Consider the following 22895-nt stretch of genomic DNA (forward strand, 5'->3'; position numbering starts at 1 on the left):
TCTATATTAACTAGGGTTTAGGGTGAGAGGTGAAACAATGAACTAAAGAGCAACATTTTCACTCAGTGGCACTCTGTATCTGGAACAAGCTGCCAGAGAAACCAATAAAATTACAACATTTAAAATAAATTTGATCGGATTATATGGAAAGGAAAGGCTAAGAAGCAAATGGAACAAATATAGGCAAATGGGTTGTGCTCAGAATGCCAACTTGGACGAGTTGAGCCAAAGGGCCTGTTCAGTATCGTATCCAAGTTTAAAGTTATTGTAGTACAAACATGAAATCACATATAATCCTGGGATTTTTTTTCCTGTGGGCCCAAGCAGAATTTCTACCTTTCCATAACTATAAACTCTACTCAAGAAAAAAGATAAATGTAAACAAAAATAATAAATATTTGATCATAAATAATGTGCAAAATCAGAGTCCTTAAATAAGTCTGATTATAGAGGGGTAGTAACTGATCCTAAAGTTTGTGGCACCTATACCTCTTTCCTGATGGCAGCAGAGCAAGTCCTGGATGGTGTGGATCCTTGATTATTCTGCTCTCCCACAACAACTTTCCATGTAAATGATCTGGATGGTGAGAAGAGTTTTGCCTTTGATGTACTGGGCTGTGTCCTCTACGTTTTGCAAGGCTTTCCAATCAGAGGTATTTGGTGCCCCCATAACAGGCTTTGATGCAGCTGGGCAACACATGTTCCACTGCATATCTGTAGAATCGCTAAGGTTTCTGATGTCATACCAAACCTTGACAAACTCCTGAGGAAGTAGAGGCAGCATGGTTAACGTAGTGGTTAGCGCAACATTTTCACAGCACCAGTGATCAGGACTGGGGTTCGAATCCAGCACTGTCTCCAAGGAGTTTGTTCTTCCTAGTGTCTGGGTAGGTTTTCTCCAGGTACTCCAGTTTCCTCTCACTGTTCAAAACCTACCAGGGATTATAAGTCATAGCCATTTTGTGGGCCAAAATGGCCTGTTATCACATGTTGCTGCTTTTGTAAATTAAAAAAATTAAAAATTAGTGGTGATGACTTAAGGTGGTATATGGGTGGAAAGAAAAAGTTTGAAAGCCACTGTTTTAATTGTACCTAATTGACTCGTTATATGCACAGTTTTATAACTCCAAAGGAAATGGGCCAATAACAATTTTTCTCAAGCAAAATATTTCAATAACATTTGGGTCTGGAGCAATGATTCTCAGTCTTCACTTCCCACTCACATCTTCTTTGGCTTGGCTTCGCGGACGAAGATTTATGGAGGGGGTAAAAAGTCCACGTCAGCTGCAGGCTCGTTTGTGGCTGACCAGTCCGATGCGGGACAGGCAGACACGATTGCAGCGGTTGCAAGGGAAAATTGGTTGGTTGGGGTTGGGTGTTGGGTTTTTCCTCCTTTGCCTTTTGTCAGTGAGGTGGGCTCTGCGGTCTTCTTCAAAGGAGGCTGCTGCCCGCCAAACTGTGAGGCGCCAAGATGCACGGTTTGAGGCGTTATCAGCCCACTGGCGGTGGTCAATGTGGCAGGCACCAAGAGATTTCTTTAGGCAGTCCTTGTACCTTTTCTTTGGTGCACCTCTGTCACGGTGGCCAGTGGAGAGCTCGCCATATAATACGATCTTGGGAAGGCGATGGTCCTCCATTCTGGAGACGTGACCCATCCAGCGCAGCTGGATCTTCAGCAGCGTGGACTCGATGCTGTCGACCTCTGCCATCTCGAGTACCTCGACGTTAGGGGTGTGTGCGCTCCAATGGATGTTGAGGATGGAGCGGAGACAACGCTGGTGGAAGCGTTCTAGGAGCCGTAGGTGGTGCCGGTAGAGGACCCATGATTCGGAGCCGAACAGGAGTGTGGGTATGACAACGGCTCTGTATACGCTTATCTTTGTGAGGTTTTTCAGTTGGTTGTTTTTCCAGACTCTTTTGTGTAGTCTTCCAAAGGCGCTATTTGCCTTGGCGAGTCTGTTGTCTATCTCATTGTCGATCCTTGCATCTGATGAAATGGTGCAGCCGAGATAGGTAAACTGGTTGACCGTTTTGAGTTTTGTGTGCCCGATGGAGATGTGGGGGGGCTGGTAGTCATGGTGGGGAGCTGGCTGATGGAGGACCTCAGTTTTCTTCAGGCTGACTTCCAGGCCAAACATTTTGGCAGTTTCCGCAAAGCAGGACGTCAAGCGCTGAAGAGCTGGCTCTGAATGGGCAACTAAAGCGGCATCATCTGCAAAGAGTAGTTCACGGACAAGTTTCTCTTGTGTCTTGGTGTGAGCTTGCAGGCGCCTCAGATTGAAGAGACTGCCATCCGTGCGGTACCGGATGTAAACAGCGTCTTCATTGTTGGGGTCTTTCATGGCTTGGTTCAGCATCATGCTGAAGAAGATTGAAAAGAGGGTTGGTGCGAGAACACAGCCTTGCTTCACGCCATTGTTAATGGAGAAGGGTTCAGAGAGCTCATTGCTGTATCTGACCCGACCTTGTTGGTTTTCGTGCAGTTGGATAATCATGTTGAGGAACTTTGGGGGACATCCGATGCGCTCTAGTATTTGCCAAAGCCCTTTCCTGCTCACGGTGTCGAAGGCTTTGGTGAGGTCAACAAAGGTGATGTAGAGTCCTTTGTTTTGTTCTCTGCACTTTTCTTGGAGCTGTCTGAGGGCAAAGACCATGTCAGTGGTTCCTCTGTTTGCGCGAAAGCCGCACTGTGATTCTGGGAGAATATTCTCAGCGACACTAGGTATTATTCTATTTAGTAGAATCCTAGCGAAGATTTTGCCTGTAATGGAGAGCAACGTGATTCCCCTGTAGTTTGAGCAGTCTGATTTCTCGCCTTTGTTTTTGTACAGGGTGATGATGGTGGCATCACGAAGATCCTGAGGCAGTTTACCTTGGTCCCAACAAAGCTTGAAAAACTCATGCAGTTTGGCATGCAGAGTTTTGCCGCCAGCCTTCCAGACTTCTGGGGGGATTCCATCCATACCTGCTGCTTTGCCACTTTTCAGTTGTTCGATTGCCTTATATGTCTCATCCAGGGTGGGAACCTCATCCAGCTCTAGCCTTAGGGGCTGTTGAGGGAGCTGGAGCAGGGCGGAATCTTGGACTGAGCGGTTGGTACTGAAAAGAGATTGGAAGTGTTCTGACCATCGGTTGAGGATGGAGATCTTGTCGCTGAGGAGGACTTTGCCGTCTGAGCTGCGCAGCGGGCTTTGGACTTGGGGTGAGGGGCCGTACACAGCCTTTAGAGCCTCGTAGAAACCCCTGAAGTCGCCAATGTCCGCGCTGAGCTGTGTTCGTTTGGCGAGGCTAGTCCACCACTCATTTTGGATCTCCCGGAGTTTGCGCTGAAGATGGCTGCATGCGCGACGGAAGGCTTGTTTCTTCTCTGGACAGGACGGCTTTGTAAGGTGAGCCTGGTGGGCAGCTCGCTTCTTTGCCAGCAGCTCCTGGATTTCCTGGCTGTTTTCGTCAAACCAGTCCTTGTTTTTCCTGGAGGAGAAGCCCAGTACCTCTTCAGTGGATTGCAGTATGGTAGTCTTCAACTGATCCCAGAGGGTTTCAGGGGACGGGTCCGTGAGGCGGGTTGCAACGTCGAGCTTTGCTTTGAGGTTTGCCTGGAAGTTTCCTCTCGCTTCGTCTGACTGCAGTTTTCCAACATTGAACCTCTTTCTGGGGGCTTTATTGTTCCTGGGCTTTGGCTTGAAGTGAAGGTTGAGCTTGCAGCGAACCAGCCGGTGGTCAGTGTGGCATTCCGCGCTAGGCATGACCCTGGTGTGGAGCACATCTTGTTTGTCACTTTCTCGCACCAGGATGTAGTCCAGGAGGTGCCAGTGTTTGGATTGGGGATGCATCCAGGTGGTCTTAAGGCTGTCCCTCTGCTGAAAAAGGGTGTTTGTAATGACAAGCCGCTGTTCTGCGCAGAGCTCCAACAGGAGGCGCCCATTGTCGTTGCACTTGCCGACGCCATGCTTGCCCAGGATTCCTGGCCAGGTTTCTGAGTCTTTGCCGACACGAGCGTTGAAGTCGCCCAGGATGACAACCTTGTCGGCTGTAGGGGTACGTTGGATGAGGTTGCGCAGGTCGGTGTAGAACTTGTTCTTTTCTGCTGGTTCCGCCTGGAGGGTTGGAGCATAGACACTGATGAGGGTGATGTGACGCTTGTTTTGAAGTGGGAGTCGCATGGACATGATTCGGTCCGAGAGGCCTGTCGGAAGGTTTTCGAGTTTGGAGGCAATGAAGCTCTTGACCATGAAGCCTACACCAGATAGGCGTCGTTCATCCGAAGGCTTGCCAGACCAGTAGAGTGTGTAGCCCGCGCCGCCTTAACTAATCCCTTACTAATCACAGAGCTCCGATGGCATAGGGAATACTTAAAGTGGTATGTGAGTGGAAAGAAAATGGTTGAGAACCATTGGTCTTGCCTCTCCCGACAACTCAAGCCCAAAAGTCCCAGTAATATCTGGAGAATCTTTACACTTGCAGCATAATGACATTTCTCCTGTCACTGGGTGAACAGAACTGCACACAGTATTCTGTCTGATCTTATCAACAACTTGTCCAACTGCATCATGTTGTCACAACTTTTGCACTCAATGCTCTGCCCAATTGGAGGTATGCCAAATACCGCCTTCATCATCCTGCCACCTGAATTACCACTCTTCCTTGCACTCCTAGGACCCTCTGGTTTACATGTCACTGCTATCTGCGATCCTGCTGATACCTTTCCTGTCTCTGTGGTTCAGTTAGAGCCATATCTTGTCTGCAATATCTTGACTCCATTCTATCAGTCATACCCCTGCAGCAACTAACCTTGCTGACCAACTTGACCCCAAGTCTTAAACCTATGGGAGTTGACCCTTTCCCTAGAACCCATCCAAAAAAGTGCATAAAAATGGTGTCAGCTGCTGCGGGCTTTAGGCACCTCAGCACTACCAATTGAACATGCCCTTTTGGATGTGAAAGAATTTTTATGTGTGAATATATAACTCTTCACTCTGTTATTTCTAATGTATCTGTGGAATATTTATTCTTTATATTATTATTGTGACCACAGAGTTTAATAAAGGGATTTTATCAGGACACATGTATTTTGCATAACTCTTATTTCTGACAAGGGAAATAAATATCCAAATATCTTTTTAATAAAGATATCAACCTCTCTTTCTTCTTCTTTCTTCTTTGGCTTGGCTTCGCGGACGAAGATTTATGGAGGGGGTAAAAGTCCACGTCAGCTGCAGGCTCGTTTGTGGCTGACAAGTCCGATGCGGGACAGATATCAACCTAAACAGGACAAAATTCTACCAGACTGATACAAATGTGGTTCTGTTACTAATAGAGATTTGTAAATTCAAACATAAAACTTGAGAGCTAAAATTTCTATCCCTGTTATTCCAAACAGGAAGCAAGACTGGCAAAGAATGAAGTGGAAAGATTGACTGTTATTGTGCAGACTGAGAAACTACGATCTCTTGAACTAGAGCAGAAACTGAATGATTGCAATTGGGGAAACCAAGAAATACTGAAATCTAATGAAAAGATTTTAATGGAAAAGGACAGGTAATACGAGAAACCTATATTCACTTGATATTTTAAAATTATAGCACTGGTTTGGCTGAGTGATGCACAGTTCTTACAAAGGGCTTCAGCTACACTATTTTTCTCCAAAGATTTCAATCTAACTATTTCTGAAACAAATATTCAGTATTTTATTCATTTTATTGTGATCTATGTGCATAATCAAGGCCAATTTTCCTGGGTGGAAATGAAGCGAATTGAATTGTTAAATGCATTATTTAAAGAAAGTCATCAAATTTTAGTCTCATCCCAAAGTAGTTAATAGATGGTTGTTCAAATATGCAATTTCAAAGACTTTGGTCATTTAAACTTGATATTAAATTTCTCCATACAAAAGCAGCCACTGTAATCCAAATGTATTTCAATTTGTGAAATGTTTTTAAAAGTGACAAGAATTATGCTATTTTTAATTATATACAAATATTACAAAGTCAGCAAAAATGATCAATGGAACTTCGACAATATCTTTATTTACAACTTACATACTGAAAATCTTAAAAGTCAAACCATAGATTGAATATCTAATTGGAATAGTTCAAGTTTCAAGTTCATTGTCATGTTAGACATGGGACAGTGAGAAGTGTTCTTTGACTAGTGGTTCAGCAAATAAACTCTAACATTCCCACAGCTGTAGAAAGTAGCAGGGCATAAGCACACTTAGAGAGTTCCCATGAAAAAGACAATTTGTATATATATATGATGCACCATCAATTACTTAAAAGACTGTTGTTGAGAAACCAAAAGGCTTTTATTCACTTAAGAACAATGGCACATCCATACTGTTCGACTGTCCTGCACTGAGGAGGGGGCTGTGGAACAGTCACCTTTATACAGGAGCCTGTGTGGAGGGGCCACAGGTGCAATTGGCCAATAGGTATGCCTGACCAGATAATTATACATAACAGTGGTTTATCACAATATAGTGCCCCCCACTCCCCTCCCTCCCATTCCCTAATACCTTGAGAAAAAGTTTATACAAATTAAACAAACACAAAAAACAATTATTGGTAAAGTCACAGACCCTTAAAGGAATGTAATGTGATGAGGTATATTATATTTTATATTATATATTAATATGTCTGAAAGAGATAGTTTGTGGGGAGTTTAGTGTAGGTCACCACAAACAAAGACAGTAACACTTCACAAAAGACATCTCATTTAAAATGCAAGAGCTTTGCTAAAGAATTTCCAAAGCAGGTATAAATGGAAGAGTATGGGCACAAGAGGCTGATAAAATCTTTCAAAGAATGGGTCTGGAGCCTTGGGGGTCATGTGGTTTTGCAAGCAGAGAGAGAAAAGACCAAACGGGCTTTCTGTAAGAGAGAGTGAGAGAGAGAGAGAGAGAGAGAGAGAGAAAGAAAGAAAACTGACTTCTGGAGTGGGTTTTGGAAGCTTGTGGAAAGCCCTATTTTGAAGATGGGTTGAGAGATCTGAGTTCAGCCTGTTGAAAAACCCTTGTGGTCCTTACAAGAGAAAACAGATGGTTAGAGTGTTTCACCTGAAATAAGGGAAACAAGAGGAACTCTGTGGTGACCTAGAAGAAGAGCTTATTATTAGGAAAACCCTGATGGGGCAATTTTCTTCAGCAAGACACTGAATATATACACATTACATACATGTGCACTTAGAATTAGATGGGGGTTGTTAGGTTAAATTAAGTTAAGTTGATCCTGTTTTTATGTTTGAAGAAAATTAAAAGCAACTTTTGTTTAAGTAACCATTTGTCTTGGTGAATTTCTACTGCTGCTGGGTTTTGGGGTCCTCTGGGCCTGTAACAGTGAGAAAAACACAAAGTAACCTAAAATTTAAAAAAAATAAGGAACAAAATACAAGAGCACATCATCTGTGCCACAACCCACTTCATTTATCTCAATTATTCCACTACTAGAATCGATTCTTGCCTCTCTTTCATTTAGAATTATATTTGCATACCAATGTATTGCAGATAGGGTTGCCACACTCTAACGAATGTGTCATATTCACTCCTTAAATTGTACGTGATTTTCTCCAGGGAAATACAATCAAGGAGATCTCTTTAATATTACACTAGTTTTCATCTGAGGTCAGAAATGAAGTAGCCTCTGGTTAGAGAAGTACAGTTCTTGCTGTATTCTCTTGCCCATTGGAGATACACAAAATCAATGGTAAGGAAGATCCACTTTAGCTGTCCCTTTGAAAAGAGGATAGTTTCACCATGTCCATTTTTACAACCCTTGATGGGGTTTGTGAAATCATCATAGAAGAAAACACAAGTTTTGAAACCTCCATGCAAGAGAATGAAGAAACAATTCACTGAAAAACAACTCTACAAGAATTTTGTGAGTTTTGTGAAGTCTGATGCTTCATATCTACTCCATTATTACTTTTGAGCAACAATTTAAAGAATCTGAGTTTCAACACAATACTGATTGAACTTTAAAAATTGGTTCTTTTCACAATTGTTCCTAAACTGTACGTTTGTGGATCTACCACACACACACACACACACACACACACACACACACACACACACACACACACACACACACACATATATATATTTGCACATAGTGGAGTTAAGTTAGAGTTAAGTAAGAAGTGTTATGTATTAATAATTATGAATAAAAATAATTGTTTTGAGGATACCATTGCTGGTCTAGGCAGAGTGTTTGGAGGATATAAGATTAGGCTGTAAGAGAGGGTAGTGGTAAAGTTGAGATGATTATGTCTCAGTTGGAAATGAAAAGGTCCAGAGCTGGCAGCTGGTCAGGACAAGGAGTCCAAGAGGAGGAAGAGGCTTAAAGCAGGAGAATGGGTTTTGGGAGGGTTTTGGAAAGTCACAGTTGTGTAAGTAGGCCTGGAGAGAGAGGTGACACAAGAAGAGTTCAGCATTATGGCGAGTATGGAACTCAAAGGTGTGGGCAGAGCGGAACAAATGTAAGCCCTCTACTGAGGACCGAGAAGTCCGTCTCAGAGAGAGGAATGTCAGTAGAGAAGGTAAACACCCTCTGACCTCTTCTACATCGCCTTCCCCCTGACCTCCCCACTACCAATCTCACTCTCACACCTGCCCAATACCCCCACCTACCCCTTGACCTCCCCTACATTCCACCTCTAACCTCCCTAACCTTCCACTTCCCGTACACCCTCCACTACACTGATTCCCTCTCTGACCACTACTTAGTTTTTACCATCCCCTCTGACCTATCCCTCTCTGTCGGAGTGCTCTGTCCTCAGTAGAGGCCTTAACTTTGTCCCCCTCCACCCACATCTTAATGAGCTCCCCGCATGTCATAATGCCAAACATTTCTTCCATTGCCTCTGTTTCCAGGCCTTCTTCAACAACTGAGTCATTCCACCACCCCCACCCACCCCACCCCACCCAAGACCCCTTCTCCCAATTTCAGCCTTCATCCACCTCTTGGACACCTTATCCTGGCCAGTGGCCTGGTCTGGATCATTTTATTCCCAATTGCTGAGTCATCAACAAGTCTCAATGTCACCACTCCCCTCTCTTATTCTAATCTTGCCTCCTCTGAATGGTCTGTCCTCCACTCTCTCCACAACAATCCCAACCTCACCATCAAACCCGCAGTCAAGGGTGGTGCTGTTGTGGTCTGGGGCACTGACCTTTACCTTTGCTGCAAGCCTACACAGGCAAGGCCCCTCAACTCTTTCTCCACTATATTGACAATTTCATTGGGGCACTTCATGCACCTGCAGTGAGCTCATCAACTTCATTGACTTCACCGCCAACTGTGGCAGAGTATATAGATATGTTTTTGGGAGATGAATTGGGAAAGGTTTGTTAGAGTAGGTTACATACAAACACTTTAAAACAGATCTTATTTGAAATACTGGAGCTCTGTTAATGCTAGACATATCAGCTCCACAGCTTTTGCAAGAGCTTTGGAGAATGCCCAAGAGACTTCACAAATGGATTGTTGTTTACAAAAGGCAACAGATATAAGATCTTGTCGGAGACACAAATTGTCTCGAGGTGTTCTAAGAGGGTCATGTGGTTTTGCAAGCATGTGGATTTTTTCCTGTAGTTTGGTGACCAAAACTGCACACAATACTCCGAATTTGGCCTCACCAATGTCATACACAACTATACCATTACATCCCAATTCCTATACTCAATACTTTGATTTATGAAGGCTAATATGCCAAAAACACTCTTTACAACCCTATCCACCTGTGATACCACTTTCAGGGAATTATGGATCTGTATTCCCAGATTCCTCTGTTCTACCACACTCCTCAGTGCCCTAACATTTACCATTAATGTCCTTTCATGCTTTTTTCCTTCCAAATTGTAACACCTGACATTTGTCTGCATTAAATTCCATCTACAATTTTTCAGCCCATTTTTCTAGCTCATCTAGATCCCTCTGCAAGCTTTGAAAACCTTCTTTGCTGTCCACATTGCCTCCAATCTTAGTGTCATCTGCAAACTTGCTGATCCAATTTACCACATTATCATCCAGATCATTGATAGATGACAAACAACAATGGTCCCATAGCACCAATCCCTGAGGCACACCACTAGCCACAGGCCTCCAGTCTGAGAAGCAATCATCTACCACTATTCTCTTGCTTCTCCCATCCAGCCATTGTCAAATCCAGTTCATTGCTTCTCCATGAATACCTGGCAACTGAACCTTCCTAATTAACTTCCTGTGTGAGACCTTGTCATAGGCCTTATAAAGTCCATGTAGATAACATTCACAGCCTTTTCTTCATCAACTTTCCTGGTAACTTCCTTGAAAAATACAACCTACCATTCACAAAGCCATGTTGACTATCCCAAATCAGTTCTTGGTTATCCAAATAATTCTATATCTGATCTTTTAGAACCCCTTCCAATAATTAACCAACTACTGACATCAGGCTCACCAGCCTTTAATTTCCAGGGTTACTTTTGGAGCCTTTTGTAAATAATGAAACAACATGAGCCATCCTTCAATCCTCTGACATCACACCCATGGCTATGGACATTTTAAATATTTCTTCCAAAGCTCCTGCAATTTCTCTACATTAGCCTCCCTCAAGGACCTAGGGAATACCTTGTCAGGTCCTGAGGATTTATCCACCCTTACTTGCTTTAAGACAGCAAGCATTTCCACCTCTTTAACCTGTATAGGTTCCATGACCTCACTGCTTATTTTCCTTACTTCCCACAACTTTGTGCTCTTCCTGAGTGAATGCAGATGATTCTTATGTTTTCATTAAATGTCTCTTCATTTTCATTCAAGTTTTTGACATTGAATGTCTCAATAATCTTGCAGAATTATAAATCAGCTGACCCAAGCACTAAGAAGCAAAGATATGCAGAGAGGACATATAAGTATTGAAAATCAGGATGTGATGGATAATCATGTTGGAGGTCTACATTACCATGTAGATGAACTAGCTGACAGTCAATGTCAGAAAGAAAATGAAGTTGAAGTAAGTATCTGTTTTCAATGGGATGATTCCATCAATATTTGGTGGAACAGCTGTGATCATTGCTGTTTAAATCTGGTTTTGTATGTTAAAATTGTGGACTTGCATCAAATAATCTTGGTGAGAAACACAATAGGCTGCAGATGCTGTGATTGTAGTAAACACATCAAAAGGCAGGTGGAACTCAGCCGGTCTTTTCATCATCTATAGGAGGCAAAGATGTTTCGGGCCTGTAGAGCGCGTCGAAAGAATCAAAGGCTTGTTGATCCAAACCAAGGCTTTTATTAACTAAAAAACTGGAGCGTATCACATGTAGGTCGACCAGTCCAGAATGACCTGGTCTGGCTAGGAGCAACCCTTTAAGACCTGCCAGTAGGCGTGACTACACTCTCAGCCAATCACAGTCATCCTACACTACCATCTGTACATGTATACATTGGTGATAGAATTTGTACTATCACAGGGCCTGAGCCCTTCTTCAAGGAAAAATCAGAAAAGGCAGAAGCCGGATATATCCCAAAGTCTCAGAATTCAAACGATGGGGCCAGACCAATCCAGACCAACAAACGGTGTTAATTGGATATGATAAGGTGCTAGGTAGAATGAATCATGTCTATGAGCAAGGAGACAGGAAATGGAGAGACAACAGGGGAAGAAGGGGGTGGGGTGGGGTTTTTTTTAACAAAAGCCGGAGAAGTCAATATTAATGCCATCCGGGTGGGTGGAATTCCAATCTCACCCCCTCGGAATGCCTGGTCCTCCATTCTTTCCAAACAAATCTGAATCTCATCATCAAACCTGCAGACAAAGGAGGTACTGTTGTGCTTTGTTGCACTGATCTTTATTTGGCCAAAGCCAGACAACAATTCTCAAACACCTCCTCTTACTTACCCCTCTAACAGGACCTTACCAAATCTCAACAAACCACTGTATCACACAACATCTCTGAACTCATCACTTCTGGTCACCTTCCTGACATGGCCTCCAACCTTATTGTTTCCCAATCCCATACCACCCGTTTTTTTCTCCTACCCAAGATCCACAAATCCAATTGTCCCAGAAGATCCATTGTGCCCGCGTGCTCCTGCCCCAGCGAATTGGTCTCTGCTTAGCTTGACTCTGTTTTGTCCCCCAGATCCAGTCCCTCCCCGCCTTCATACCAGACCCTTCATATGCCTTCCATTACTTCAGCAGCTTCCAGTTCCCTGAATTCAGTCGCCTCATATTTACCATGGATTATCCAATCCCTATTCACCTCCATTCCCCATACTGAAGTCCTCAAAGCCCTTCATTTCTTTCTAGACAATAGAACCAACCAGTTTCCCTCCACCACCACCATCCTCTGGTTGGCAGAACTTGTCCTCACCCTCAATAATTTTTCTTTTGACTCATCGCACTTTCTCCAGGTTAAAGGGGTAGCCGTGCGTACCCACATGGGCTCCAGCTATGCCTGTTTGTAGACTATGTGGAGCAATCCATGCTACAAGTATACACAGGAAATGCTCCTCAACTCTTCCTCTGCTACATCAGTAGCTGCTTTGGTGCTACCGCATGTACCCAAGATGAGCTCATTGACTTTATCCACTTTGTTGCCAACTTCAACCTGACCTCAGATTCACTCAGTCCATCTCTAGCAACTCTCTCCCTTTCCTTGATCTCTCTGTCTCCATCTCAGGAGACAAATTATCAATAAACATCTTCTGTAACTCCCACAGCTACCTCGACTACACCTCTTCCCACCCTGTCCCCTGTAAGGATTCCACTTTATCCTCTCAATTCCTTTGTCTCCATCACATCTGCATTCAGGATGAGGACTTCCATGCCAGATCATCAGAGATGTCTTCCTTCTTCAAACACTGTGGCTTTCCCTCTACCACAATCAACTTGGCACTTACATGCATATCCTCCATTACCTGCACATCTGCCCTGCCCCCTACGTCCCACATGCAACAAGGACAGGATTCTTCTTGTCCTCACCTACCACCCCACCAGCCTCCGCATCCAACCCAACGCATCCACTTCCACCATTTCTGCCACCTACTACATGATCCCACCACTAGACACATATTCCCCTCTCCTCCCCTCTTTGTCTTCTGCAGGGACCACTCCTTCTGTGACTCCCTTGTCCACTCCTTCCTCCCCATCAAGAATGAATATCAAAGAAATCATGCCAGGACATTAATGTTTAAACTCCACATCAATTTAATGGTCAAATAATCTTACATTCCACAACTTGGGAACTCTTACCTCAGAGTCTGAATTCTCAATCAAACAGAAAATTAAGCTAGCTACAATTAGTAAATTCTTCCTTAAATAGAACACCACCACAGAGTCAGTGAGGGATGATATGTTGGGATTTGTAAGAACACTGGACCTGAGATAGGGATACAATCTTAAAGATATATATGAAGCATTTAAAGATCAATAAGGCTACAACTTTGAAAGTATACAGTATATCTGAAAGGCAAAATAGTTTAAGAAATTGTTGACTTCATTGGCTTAAATTAAGAATGACTCCCAGCTTCTAAAATTGTTCAGTTGGAGAAAGGAATAACTTGTTTTACAAAATAACATTAGGCAAGAGTAGAAGTGGTGCTAACCTTATTCCAAATCCCTATTGAGACAAATAATTAACAATGTTCAAAATCTCCAGTTGAACAGATATCTTGAAAGAGAAAAATCTGACAATGATCAAGTTCATCAGCAATTTATAAGAATCGGAAGTATTGCAATTCCTGTCCAATGTTATCTTGGTTAGAAATTCCAAAGGAAATTCCGAAAGATCAGGAAACTTCATTTACATACAAATTAAAGGGAGATCATTGAGCATAGCTAAAGATGTTAACATTTATCAACCATTGTATCGGATGCTCAGACAAATGAGTTAGTATTTCAATAAATTTTTGAAGGTGTGTTGCCTTCTTACCATGCATTATGTTTCCAATTTGAAATGTTCCTCAGGATATTCACCATTCAAGTTGATTAAGTTACTACCCCTGAACTTCTTGATGTTACTGGAGAGAAATGAGAGAAAGATAATAACCCCTTGTGAACTATTATTTCCTGAAAAATAGGGAAGGGTGAAAACGGTCATTCCTAAACTAATGGAACTGGAACCAAGAAAAATCAAAAAAGAAAGAAGTAAATTTATATTAAGCAAGCTATTATGTGTTTTGGTTCTGTTTTCCATGCCTGGGAGCTGATGTATAACTCATTGACAAGACCAATAGGAGCCTGTGGGAAGAAAATGTACAAAATTGGACAAGCTGGCAGATCACAGTTGAAATATAAGTTTATTTTGACCCGCAGCTGTTCACCATTTACTTTGATGATTTGGACGAGGGGACAGAGTGAGGTGTAGCCAAGTTTGCGGATGATACTAAATTGAATGGAAAAGCAAATTGTACAGAGGATGTAGAGAGGCTGCAGAAGGATATAGTTAAGTTTGGTGAGTGGGCAAAGATCTGGCATATGGAGTACAATGTCAGTAAATGCGACATCATCCACTTTGGTATGAAAAATAGAAGAGCAGATTATTATTGAAATGGTGGAAAATTGCAGCATGTTGTAGTGCAAAAGGACTTGGGAGTGCTTGTGCATGAATCACAAAAAGTTGGGTTGCAGGTACTGCAGGTTATTAAGAAGGTAAATGGAATGTTGGCCTTCATCGCTAGAGGAATTGAATTCAAGAGTAGGGAGGTCATGCTGCAACTATATAAGGTACTGGTGAGGCTGCACCTGGAGTACTGTGTGCAGTTCTGGTCTCCATACTTGAGGATGGATAGACTGTCCTTGGAGGCAGTCCTGAGGAGGTTAACCAGGTTGATCCCAGAGATGAGGGGGTTGATCTACGAGGACAGACTAAATCGCCTGGGATTATACTCACTCGAATTCAGAAGAATTAAAGGAGATCTTTTAGAAACATATAAAATTACGAAAGGGATAGATAAAATAGAGGCAGGAAAATTGTTTTCACTGTTAAGTGAGACCAGAACTAGGGGACACAGCCTCAAGATTCATGGGAGTAAATTTAAGACGGAGATGAGGAAAAACTTTTTTTCCCAGAGAATAGTGAATCTGTGGACTTCTCTGCCCAGGGAAGCAGTTGAGGCTGCTTCATTAAACATATTTAAGATTCAATTAGATAGATTTTTATATTAAAAAAAGGAATTAAGGGATATGGGGAAAAGGCAGGTAGGTTGAGTTGGGTCAATGATGAGATCAGCCTTGATCTTATTGAATGGTGGAGCAGGCTCGATGGGCTGGATGGCCTACTCCTGCTCCTATTTTTTATGTTCTTATGTATTGAAAATGCAATGATACAGGTCGTTTTGTGAGCAGACCAGTAGACATCTCATACATAGCATAAGTAAAAGAGGACACAGTACAAGAGGACAAAGTGCAGAGTTACAGGAAAAGATCAGTTGGTACAGAGTAAAGGTAATATAAGGATATTGTTTTCAGGTTCATTCAGGAGTCAGATAACAATGGGAAAAAACTATTCTGGTGGGATGTGACTTCACAGTTGTGAATCTTCTTCCTGTCAGGAGGGGGTGAAAAGATTGCGGCAAGATTGGGATGAATCTTTTAATATGTTGGATGCTTTTCTAAGGCAGCAGGACCATAAAACAATAAGATATAGGAGCAGAAGCAGGTTGGTAAGGAACAATAATAAATTATTAGAAAGAGGGGACAGAGATTCAGAGGATATAGAATCTTTGTGGGTTCAGTTAATAAATGGCAAGGGTAAAAAGACAATATTGACAGTTATATACAAGCCTCCAAATGGTAGCTGGGATGTGTACAACAAATTGCAACAACAGATAGTAAAGGCATGTCAGAAGAGCAATATCATGGTAGTCATGGAGGATTATAACACGCAAGAAGATTGGGAAAGCCACATTAGGACTGGATATTAAGCGAGAAAATTTGTAGAATACCTATAAGCTGGTGTTTAGAGCAGCTTGTTAATGAACCCACTAGGGATCAGCTGTACTTGATTGGGTGTTATGTTATGCACCAGGGGTGATTAGAGAGCTTAAAGGAACTACTAGGGGGAAATGATCGCAATATGATTGAGTTCAATTTAAGATTGAACAAGGAGAAACTTAAATCAGATGTGTCGATATTCAGTGGAGAAAAGGGAATTGCAATGGCATGATAGAGGAACTTGCCAAAGTAGACTGGAAGGAGGCACTAGTAGGAAAGACAGCAGAGCAGCAATGGATGGGGTTTCTGTAAGAAATGAGGAAGGTACAGGATCACTAGTAGGAAAGACAGCAGAGCAGCAATGGATGGGATTTCTGTAAGAAATGAGGAAGGCACAGGATAAATACAGTTTAAAAAAAAGAGGAAATATTCAAATGGAACAATGTCATAACTGTGGCTGACCAGAGAAGTCAAAGCCAACAAATGGAAATGAGCGGGCATACAAGGAAGCAGAAATTAGTTCAAAGATAGAGTATTGAATGGGTTTGATTAAGAATGGTACACACAATTTATACTATGTATGATTAAGGTACTATCTGAGAAGTACAAATTATCTATCTTTTCTTATAGTTACCCCATTAGTATGTGTGTATGTTTTTTTATTAAACTCAATAAAGATATTTTAAAAAAGATAGAGGATTGAGAAGTCTATAAAAACTCATGAGGAGGGAAAAGATGAAGTAGGTTATCAAATAATATCAAAGAGAATACAAAAACCTTCAAGTATAAAAGAATAAAAGAGAGGTGAGAATAGATATAGGACCATTAGAAAATTAAACTGAAGAAATAATAATGGGAGGCAAAGAGATGGCAGAGGAACTAAATAAGTATTTTGCTAGTGTGCAAGATATCAAAAGGTATCAGGAAAGGGAAGTGAATACAGTTTCTATTTCAAGGGAGAAGGTGCTCAGAAAGCTGAATGGTCTAAGGGAGGATAAGTCTCCCAGACCAGATGGATTGCACTCTCAGGTTCTGAAGGAGGTAGTGGTAGAGATTGTGGAGGCATTGGTAATGATTTTTCAAGAAGCAATAGATTCTGGTATGGTCCTGGAGGACTGGAAAATCACAAATGTAATCCCACTATTCAAGAAGGGAGGGTGGAAGCAGAAAGGAAATTCAAGATTCAAGATTCAATTTATTCTCATAGTAATTAAAAAAAATGTTGTATTACAAGAAATTCTTTTTGCCTGCTGCAAGGCAGACAGATTCACCACTGGCAGGAATTGCCCAAGTGCCTCTTCCATATCCTAGTCAGACTTACAGTCAGAGAGAGAGAAGCAAAAGAGAGTCCCTCCAGAGTCACCGAGTGGCCATAGATTCGCTTCCAGCGCTTCCCGCAGTCACACAAAGTCCAGTCCAATCCATTGGCAACCCAACCTCCAGAAATGGAGCCCTCGGCACCTCCTCGCATCCCAGTTCCGATACCTGGTACCCCTCCAGCCAGATTGAGACAGTCTCCACCAGTCCACAACCCACCAAAAGACTCCCAACAGCAGTCTCCAGCAGCCCACAGCTTCTGCGGTTTCTCACACTGAGTCTCCAGCACTCCACAACATCCACTGGTCTCAGCCACAGAGCCCCCTCACTGGTCCACCGCCATGGATACTGTCCCCGCGAGTCATCTCCTCCACTTCTCCCTCTCAGACGGGGGATGATCTTCTGTCCTCTGGGGCCCTGCTCCAGCCTCCACTTCCCCTCATGGCTACTGCTGATTAATAGGCACCACCACATTGGGTGCAGACCTGCGGTTGTAGGATTTCAAATGAAAACCCCCATCGGCTTCATGAACGGGCCATTCAAAGCCTGTTTGGAGCTGACGGAAGTCAACTTGGCAGCTGGACCCCAGGGAGTGCTGCATCTCCACTCCCTTGCTCCCCATGGGTCCACGCTAGTGGCAACACTGCCACTACAGCAGTTCTGTCAGCGCCGCCATCTGTTGTCATCTTTATAGACAGGTTAGCCTGATGTCAGTGGTTGGGAAGTGATGTCATTGGTTGGGAAGATGTTGGAGGTAATTGTAATGGATGCAGTTATGTGGTACTTAGAGGCACAAAACACGATAGGCCAATACCAGCATGGCTTCCTTTAGGGAAAATCTTGCTTGACAAACCTGTTGGAATTCTTTGAAGAATTGACAAGGAGGCTAGATAAAGGAGATGTAGTGGATATTGTGTATTTGGATTTTGGAAGGCCTTTTGGAAGATGCCGCACATTAAGCTACTTAACAAAATAAAAGACCATGGTATAACAGGAAACATATTAGTCTGTGTAGAGTATTGGATGATTAGCTGGAAGCAGAGAGTCAGAATACAGGGATCACATTCCAGTTGTCTGCCAGTTTCTAGTGGTATTCACAGGGATCAATGCTGGGGCCACTTCTTTTTCTGTTGCATATTAATGATTTAGATTATTGAATGAATGGCTTTGTGGCCAAGTTTGCAGATGATACGAAGGTAGGTGGAAGAGCAAGTAGTGTGAGGAAATGGAGGCTGCAGAAGATTTGATTAGGAGAATGATCAGAGAAGTGGCAAATAAAATGCAATGTTGGAAAGTGTATGGTCATGCACTTTGGTAGAAAAAATAAATGGGAATATTATTTTTTCAATGGTGAGAAAATTGAAAATACCTTGATGCAAAGGGACCTTGGTGTCCTTGTGCTGAAGGAATAGAATATAAGAGCAGAAATGTGATGTTGAGACTTTATGGGACTGCTGATACCCCATTTGGTGTATTGTGAGCAGTTTTTGGCTCCTCGTTTAAGAAAGGATGTGCTGATGTTGGAGAGGGTTCAAGGAAGGTTCATGCGGATCCTCGGCCGTGTTTCTGGTAGTTGTGGGGAAGGGGAGGGTGTTGGTCAATTGACCAATGGTGGTTCAGCAAGCACCTTCTACATATGACAAAGACAATGTCTCTCTGCACATCCTGGTACTGCACATAGACATATTGGGTGTTCGCATGGAGGAGGTAGATATCCTTGACCAGGGGATTTGCTTTGTGGGTTCTGATGTGTCTCCGAAGTAGCACAGATCCTGGGTTCATCAGCCAGACTGGTAGTGTTGTTCCCAATGCTGACCTCCTGGGGAAGGAGAATAATTTTTCATGAGGGGTAACATTTGTCGCAGTACAGAGGAGAGACCTAGTGGTGTGGAGTGCCACTGATAGGACCTCTTGCCATTTGGAGTCATGCAGCCCTTTTGACTTGAGTGGCAGGAGGACTTCCCTCCAAATGGCGCCATTTTCTCTTTCCACCTGGCCATTCCCTCGGGGGTTATAGCTGGTGGTCCTCCTTGTGGCCTTTGGCCAGCAGGTATTGGCGTAACTCCTTGCTCATGAATGAGGACCCCCCACTCACTGTGAATGTAACTCAGATATCCGAAGAGCATAAAGAGGTTACATAGAGACTTAATAGCTGCCATTCTGTGCAGCTGCCTCAGATTTTGGTTGAATGGGACTCAGAGGCCAACAGGTTTTTAAACTGGACTGGGGTCATTGTGAGAGAGCAATGCTTTATTGTGCCCGGATGTATAAAGCTTTCGGTGCTTCCTGTGTTGAACAAGCAGTTCATAATGCAGCCGTTTACCTCAAAGTCCATGTGGACCTTGCTAATTGATGTGAGCTGCTATGGTCCAGAACAATGGATGCCAGTGTTAGTTTGTTGTTTGACTCACTGCTGCTGTATGTGTGCATCGGCGACCTCTAAGATGTCCGCCCTGAAGATGGCTGTCCCCATGGTTCGCATACGGTGATTACCGGAAGTAAAGCCAGAAGTGACATCAACCCAAGCCATCATGCCCAAGTTCCCGCCGTGCTGTTCTTCGCAACCAGAAATGGGGCCAGAAGTGACACAGTCCAAGATGGTGACAGCTGCTGTTCACAAGCAGCTCTACAAAGGGAAGGTCTGGACCTACACATCCTTGCGTAGTGTCCTTTTCTTTTGTAGCTGGAGCAGGTCGCGCTTCTGGCAGAAGAATTCTTCCATGAGTGCTTTGCCTGGCCACAGTAATAGCACTTTGGATGCTCGGCGATAGTGGCTGCTGTTTGGGACTCCGCATCCAAAGATGGCGGTGACGTGCTCCCAACATAGCAGCCACGTTGCCAGAGGAGTAAGCTTCTGCATTCTGTTGGGCCATCTCTAGTGCCTTGGCAAGATCGACCACGTCCTACAGGATCCATTCGCCCTTCTCCAAGAGCCTTTGTTAGATATGATCAGATTTGAGACCAGCTACACAGGTATCCCTGATCAGATCCTCCTGGTAGATGGTTGCCATAACGTCGTGCAGCCACAAGCTCTTCTCAGCTCCCGCAAGGCCTGAACGTATTTGTCAATGGACTTACCAGGTGTTTGTCAACGGCTGCCCAGGAGGTATCTGGCAAAGATTACATTTTTCGGGGCCAGATACTGCTTTTGCAGGCACCCCATAGTGGTTAAGTAAGCCTCAATCTCTAATCATCTGGATAATGCAGTGGCCGACTTGTGCCAATAGCAGGTCTCTCTCATCGACTTCTTCCCGAATGTTATGTCGCCTCATAAAGGCGTTTGGGCATTGCAGCCGCTGGACAAATTTTAGGAGGCCTCTGGATCCTTAGGGTCAGTGTCCAGTTTCTCCATTCAAATAGCCTTGTCCAAGGCACATAGGTTTAATGTTGAAATTGTAGCACTATCAATTAGACCCAACAGACCAGAAGTCGAGATTAATAGGCTTTAATCACTGTAAACTTTACAGGCATAGCTTACATGCTGTTGGCCTGATTCCAAGGCAATACTGAGGGTGGGGATTGGGCAGTACTGCCTTTATTAGGAATCCTGAAGGAGAAGGAATGACAGTATCAGGGGCAGGCCAACCAGTACAATGCATATATTACAGTATTCCACCACAATTCACAAGGATGATTCCTCAAATGAATGGTTCATCATATGAGGAGTGTTTGTCTTCTCCTTGCCTGTACTTGTTGGAATTTAGGAGAATGAGGGGGATCTCGTTGAAAAATGTTGAATGTGGAAAGGTGCAAACAGAGTAGATGTGGAAAGATTGGAGGTCACGTGATGCGGGGAGAGTAAGAGGAGGTGGATTCCAAGAGCTCCCAGGATTTTTGATTACAAACAAACAAGGTCAAAACCTCAACTGACCAGTCCAAAACACCAAAAAAAGATGTGAGAAGAATTTTTTAACGCAACATGACAAAAAAAAACAAGTTTGCAAGCAAGAGTGCGAAAGAATCACCACTGAGGTGAGAGGGCAAGCCTGGAATGCCTCATGATGAGGAAAATGGTGGGAAAAGCCCAGGACCTGAAATGGGAACTGCAGCTCCAAAGGAGGAACTCACCAGACGGGGAGAACAGGTCCTGGACAAATCCAGCGTCAATGCCCAGCAGGTACGGAGAGAAATCCCTCTGGAAGCCCCTGGAGATAAAAAAAGGGCTGGGTCCCCCCTCCCTCAGCAGGATCGCAAAGTCAGGCACGCTCACAGCGGGTGCGAGGCCCAAGGTGAAGTCGGTGTCAGGTGCAGGGCAGCATCAGCAACCCCCATGGGGAACGGACCTGCCCGACAAAAGAGGAAACTGCAAGAAACCAGCATTGTTGCTGGCACTAAGGGAGAGAGTGAAACTGACCTCTGCCCTGGCAGCAGGCCAGGAGTGAAACTGCAAGTCTCAGTGGGAGTCCCAACAGCAAGCAACTTCAGAGGAAGCAGAGCAGCCTGTGAGTCCAGCGCTGGATCAGAGGAGGCAGGGAACACCAACAGCAGTGAAGAGGGGTCCAACAGTCCAGAGGATGAAGAGTCCAATGGCCAGGGGAGACCCTGTGAAGCTATGAGCCCCAGGGGTAAAGGACTGTTAAGGAAAAGTAAGCAGGGAGGCTCAGAGCCCTCCCTGCAGGATGTAATTGTCAAGCTAGGGCAGATGGAGGGCAGCCTCTTCCTAGCTGTTGTCAAAAGTGCCCAGGACATGAGGGAAAAACTGGACAGGGTCCAGAGCATCCTATCTGTGCTAATGGGCAGGGTGACTGCGATAGAAGGAAGAATAAGTAAAAATGAAGATGATATCCATATTATGTCCAATAAAATGGAAAAGTTAATAAATGAAAGAGAGAGCATCTGGAAGAAGCTGGATGCCCTCTAGAATTATAGCAGGAGAAACAATATTAAAATAGTGGGGCTAAGGGAGGGGGTGGAAGGTCAGAACCCAGTGCACTTCTTTCAAACCTGGATCCCTGAGGTGTTGGGTAAGGAGATGCTGGGTGAAAGAATAAAGGTGGCGAGAGCACACAGGTCCCTCTTCCCTAAGCCTAGTCCCGGACAAAGGCCGCACTCTGTTCTGGTGAGGCTGTTGCGATACCAGAACAGGGAGAAAATATTAGGAGCGAGAAGGGGATCCCCTCTAAAGTTAGAGGGAAACAGTATCTTTTTCTACCCAAATATTAGCTCGGCACTCCTGAAGGCCAGGAAGGCATTTGAGCCGGCTAAGAGACTGCTCAAGCAGAAGAAATATGAATGTGTGTTGAGGTACCCGGCCACCATGAAAATGTCATTGCCAGAAGGAGCAAAGAAATTTTTTACAGATCCATACAAAGCCCAGGAATATGTCACAGCCTTGACCACGTTGGGGAGCACGACAGGAATGTAAAGTCTGGTCAGGGGATCGCCTGGACTTACCCACGTTGGGGAGCACGACGGGAATGTAAAGGCTGATCAGGAGACCGCCTGGACTTACCCACGTTGGGGAGCACGACGGGAATGTAAAGTCTGGTCAGGGGACCGACTGCGGTAGTTTTAATAAATAATAAATTTGACCCGTAGGGGATATAGACATGCCTTGGACTATAATAACATGGTGTTCTTTTTAATGTTATCTAACTTGTATAAATACAGAAGTTGAGAAAGAGGTTAGACCGAACAAATGAAAAGTTGTAATAGTAGTTTTTTCC

At 43.8% G+C, this 22895-nt stretch overlaps 1 protein-coding gene and 1 long non-coding RNA gene across 7 annotated transcripts in view; one reads left to right on the top strand and one right to left on the bottom strand.

Moving 5' to 3' along the window:
• The window catches only part of LOC138763686 (uncharacterized), a 32786-nt gene extending 18792 nt beyond the window's left edge, over positions 1–13994 (bottom strand). Inside the window, exon 1 of the long non-coding RNA XR_011357727.1 lies at positions 13910–13994. This is a non-coding gene — a long non-coding RNA (uncharacterized lncRNA). The remainder of the gene's footprint in view (positions 1–13909) is intronic.
• Positions 1–22895, top strand: part of pde4dip (phosphodiesterase 4D interacting protein) — a 564002-nt gene that overhangs the window by 376295 nt on the left and 164812 nt on the right. For all 6 annotated transcript variants that reach the window (XM_069938250.1, XM_069938253.1, XM_069938249.1 and 3 more), the window contains 2 exons: positions 5381–5538; positions 10827–10986. In XM_069938250.1, the coding sequence (XP_069794351.1) occupies positions 5381–5538; positions 10827–10986 (318 nt within the window). The remainder of the gene's footprint in view (positions 1–5380; positions 5539–10826; positions 10987–22895) is intronic.

Source organism: Narcine bancroftii, chromosome 5, assembly GCF_036971445.1.
Source record: "Narcine bancroftii isolate sNarBan1 chromosome 5, sNarBan1.hap1, whole genome shotgun sequence".
NCBI classification, from domain to species: Eukaryota; Metazoa; Chordata; class Chondrichthyes; order Torpediniformes; family Narcinidae; genus Narcine; species Narcine bancroftii.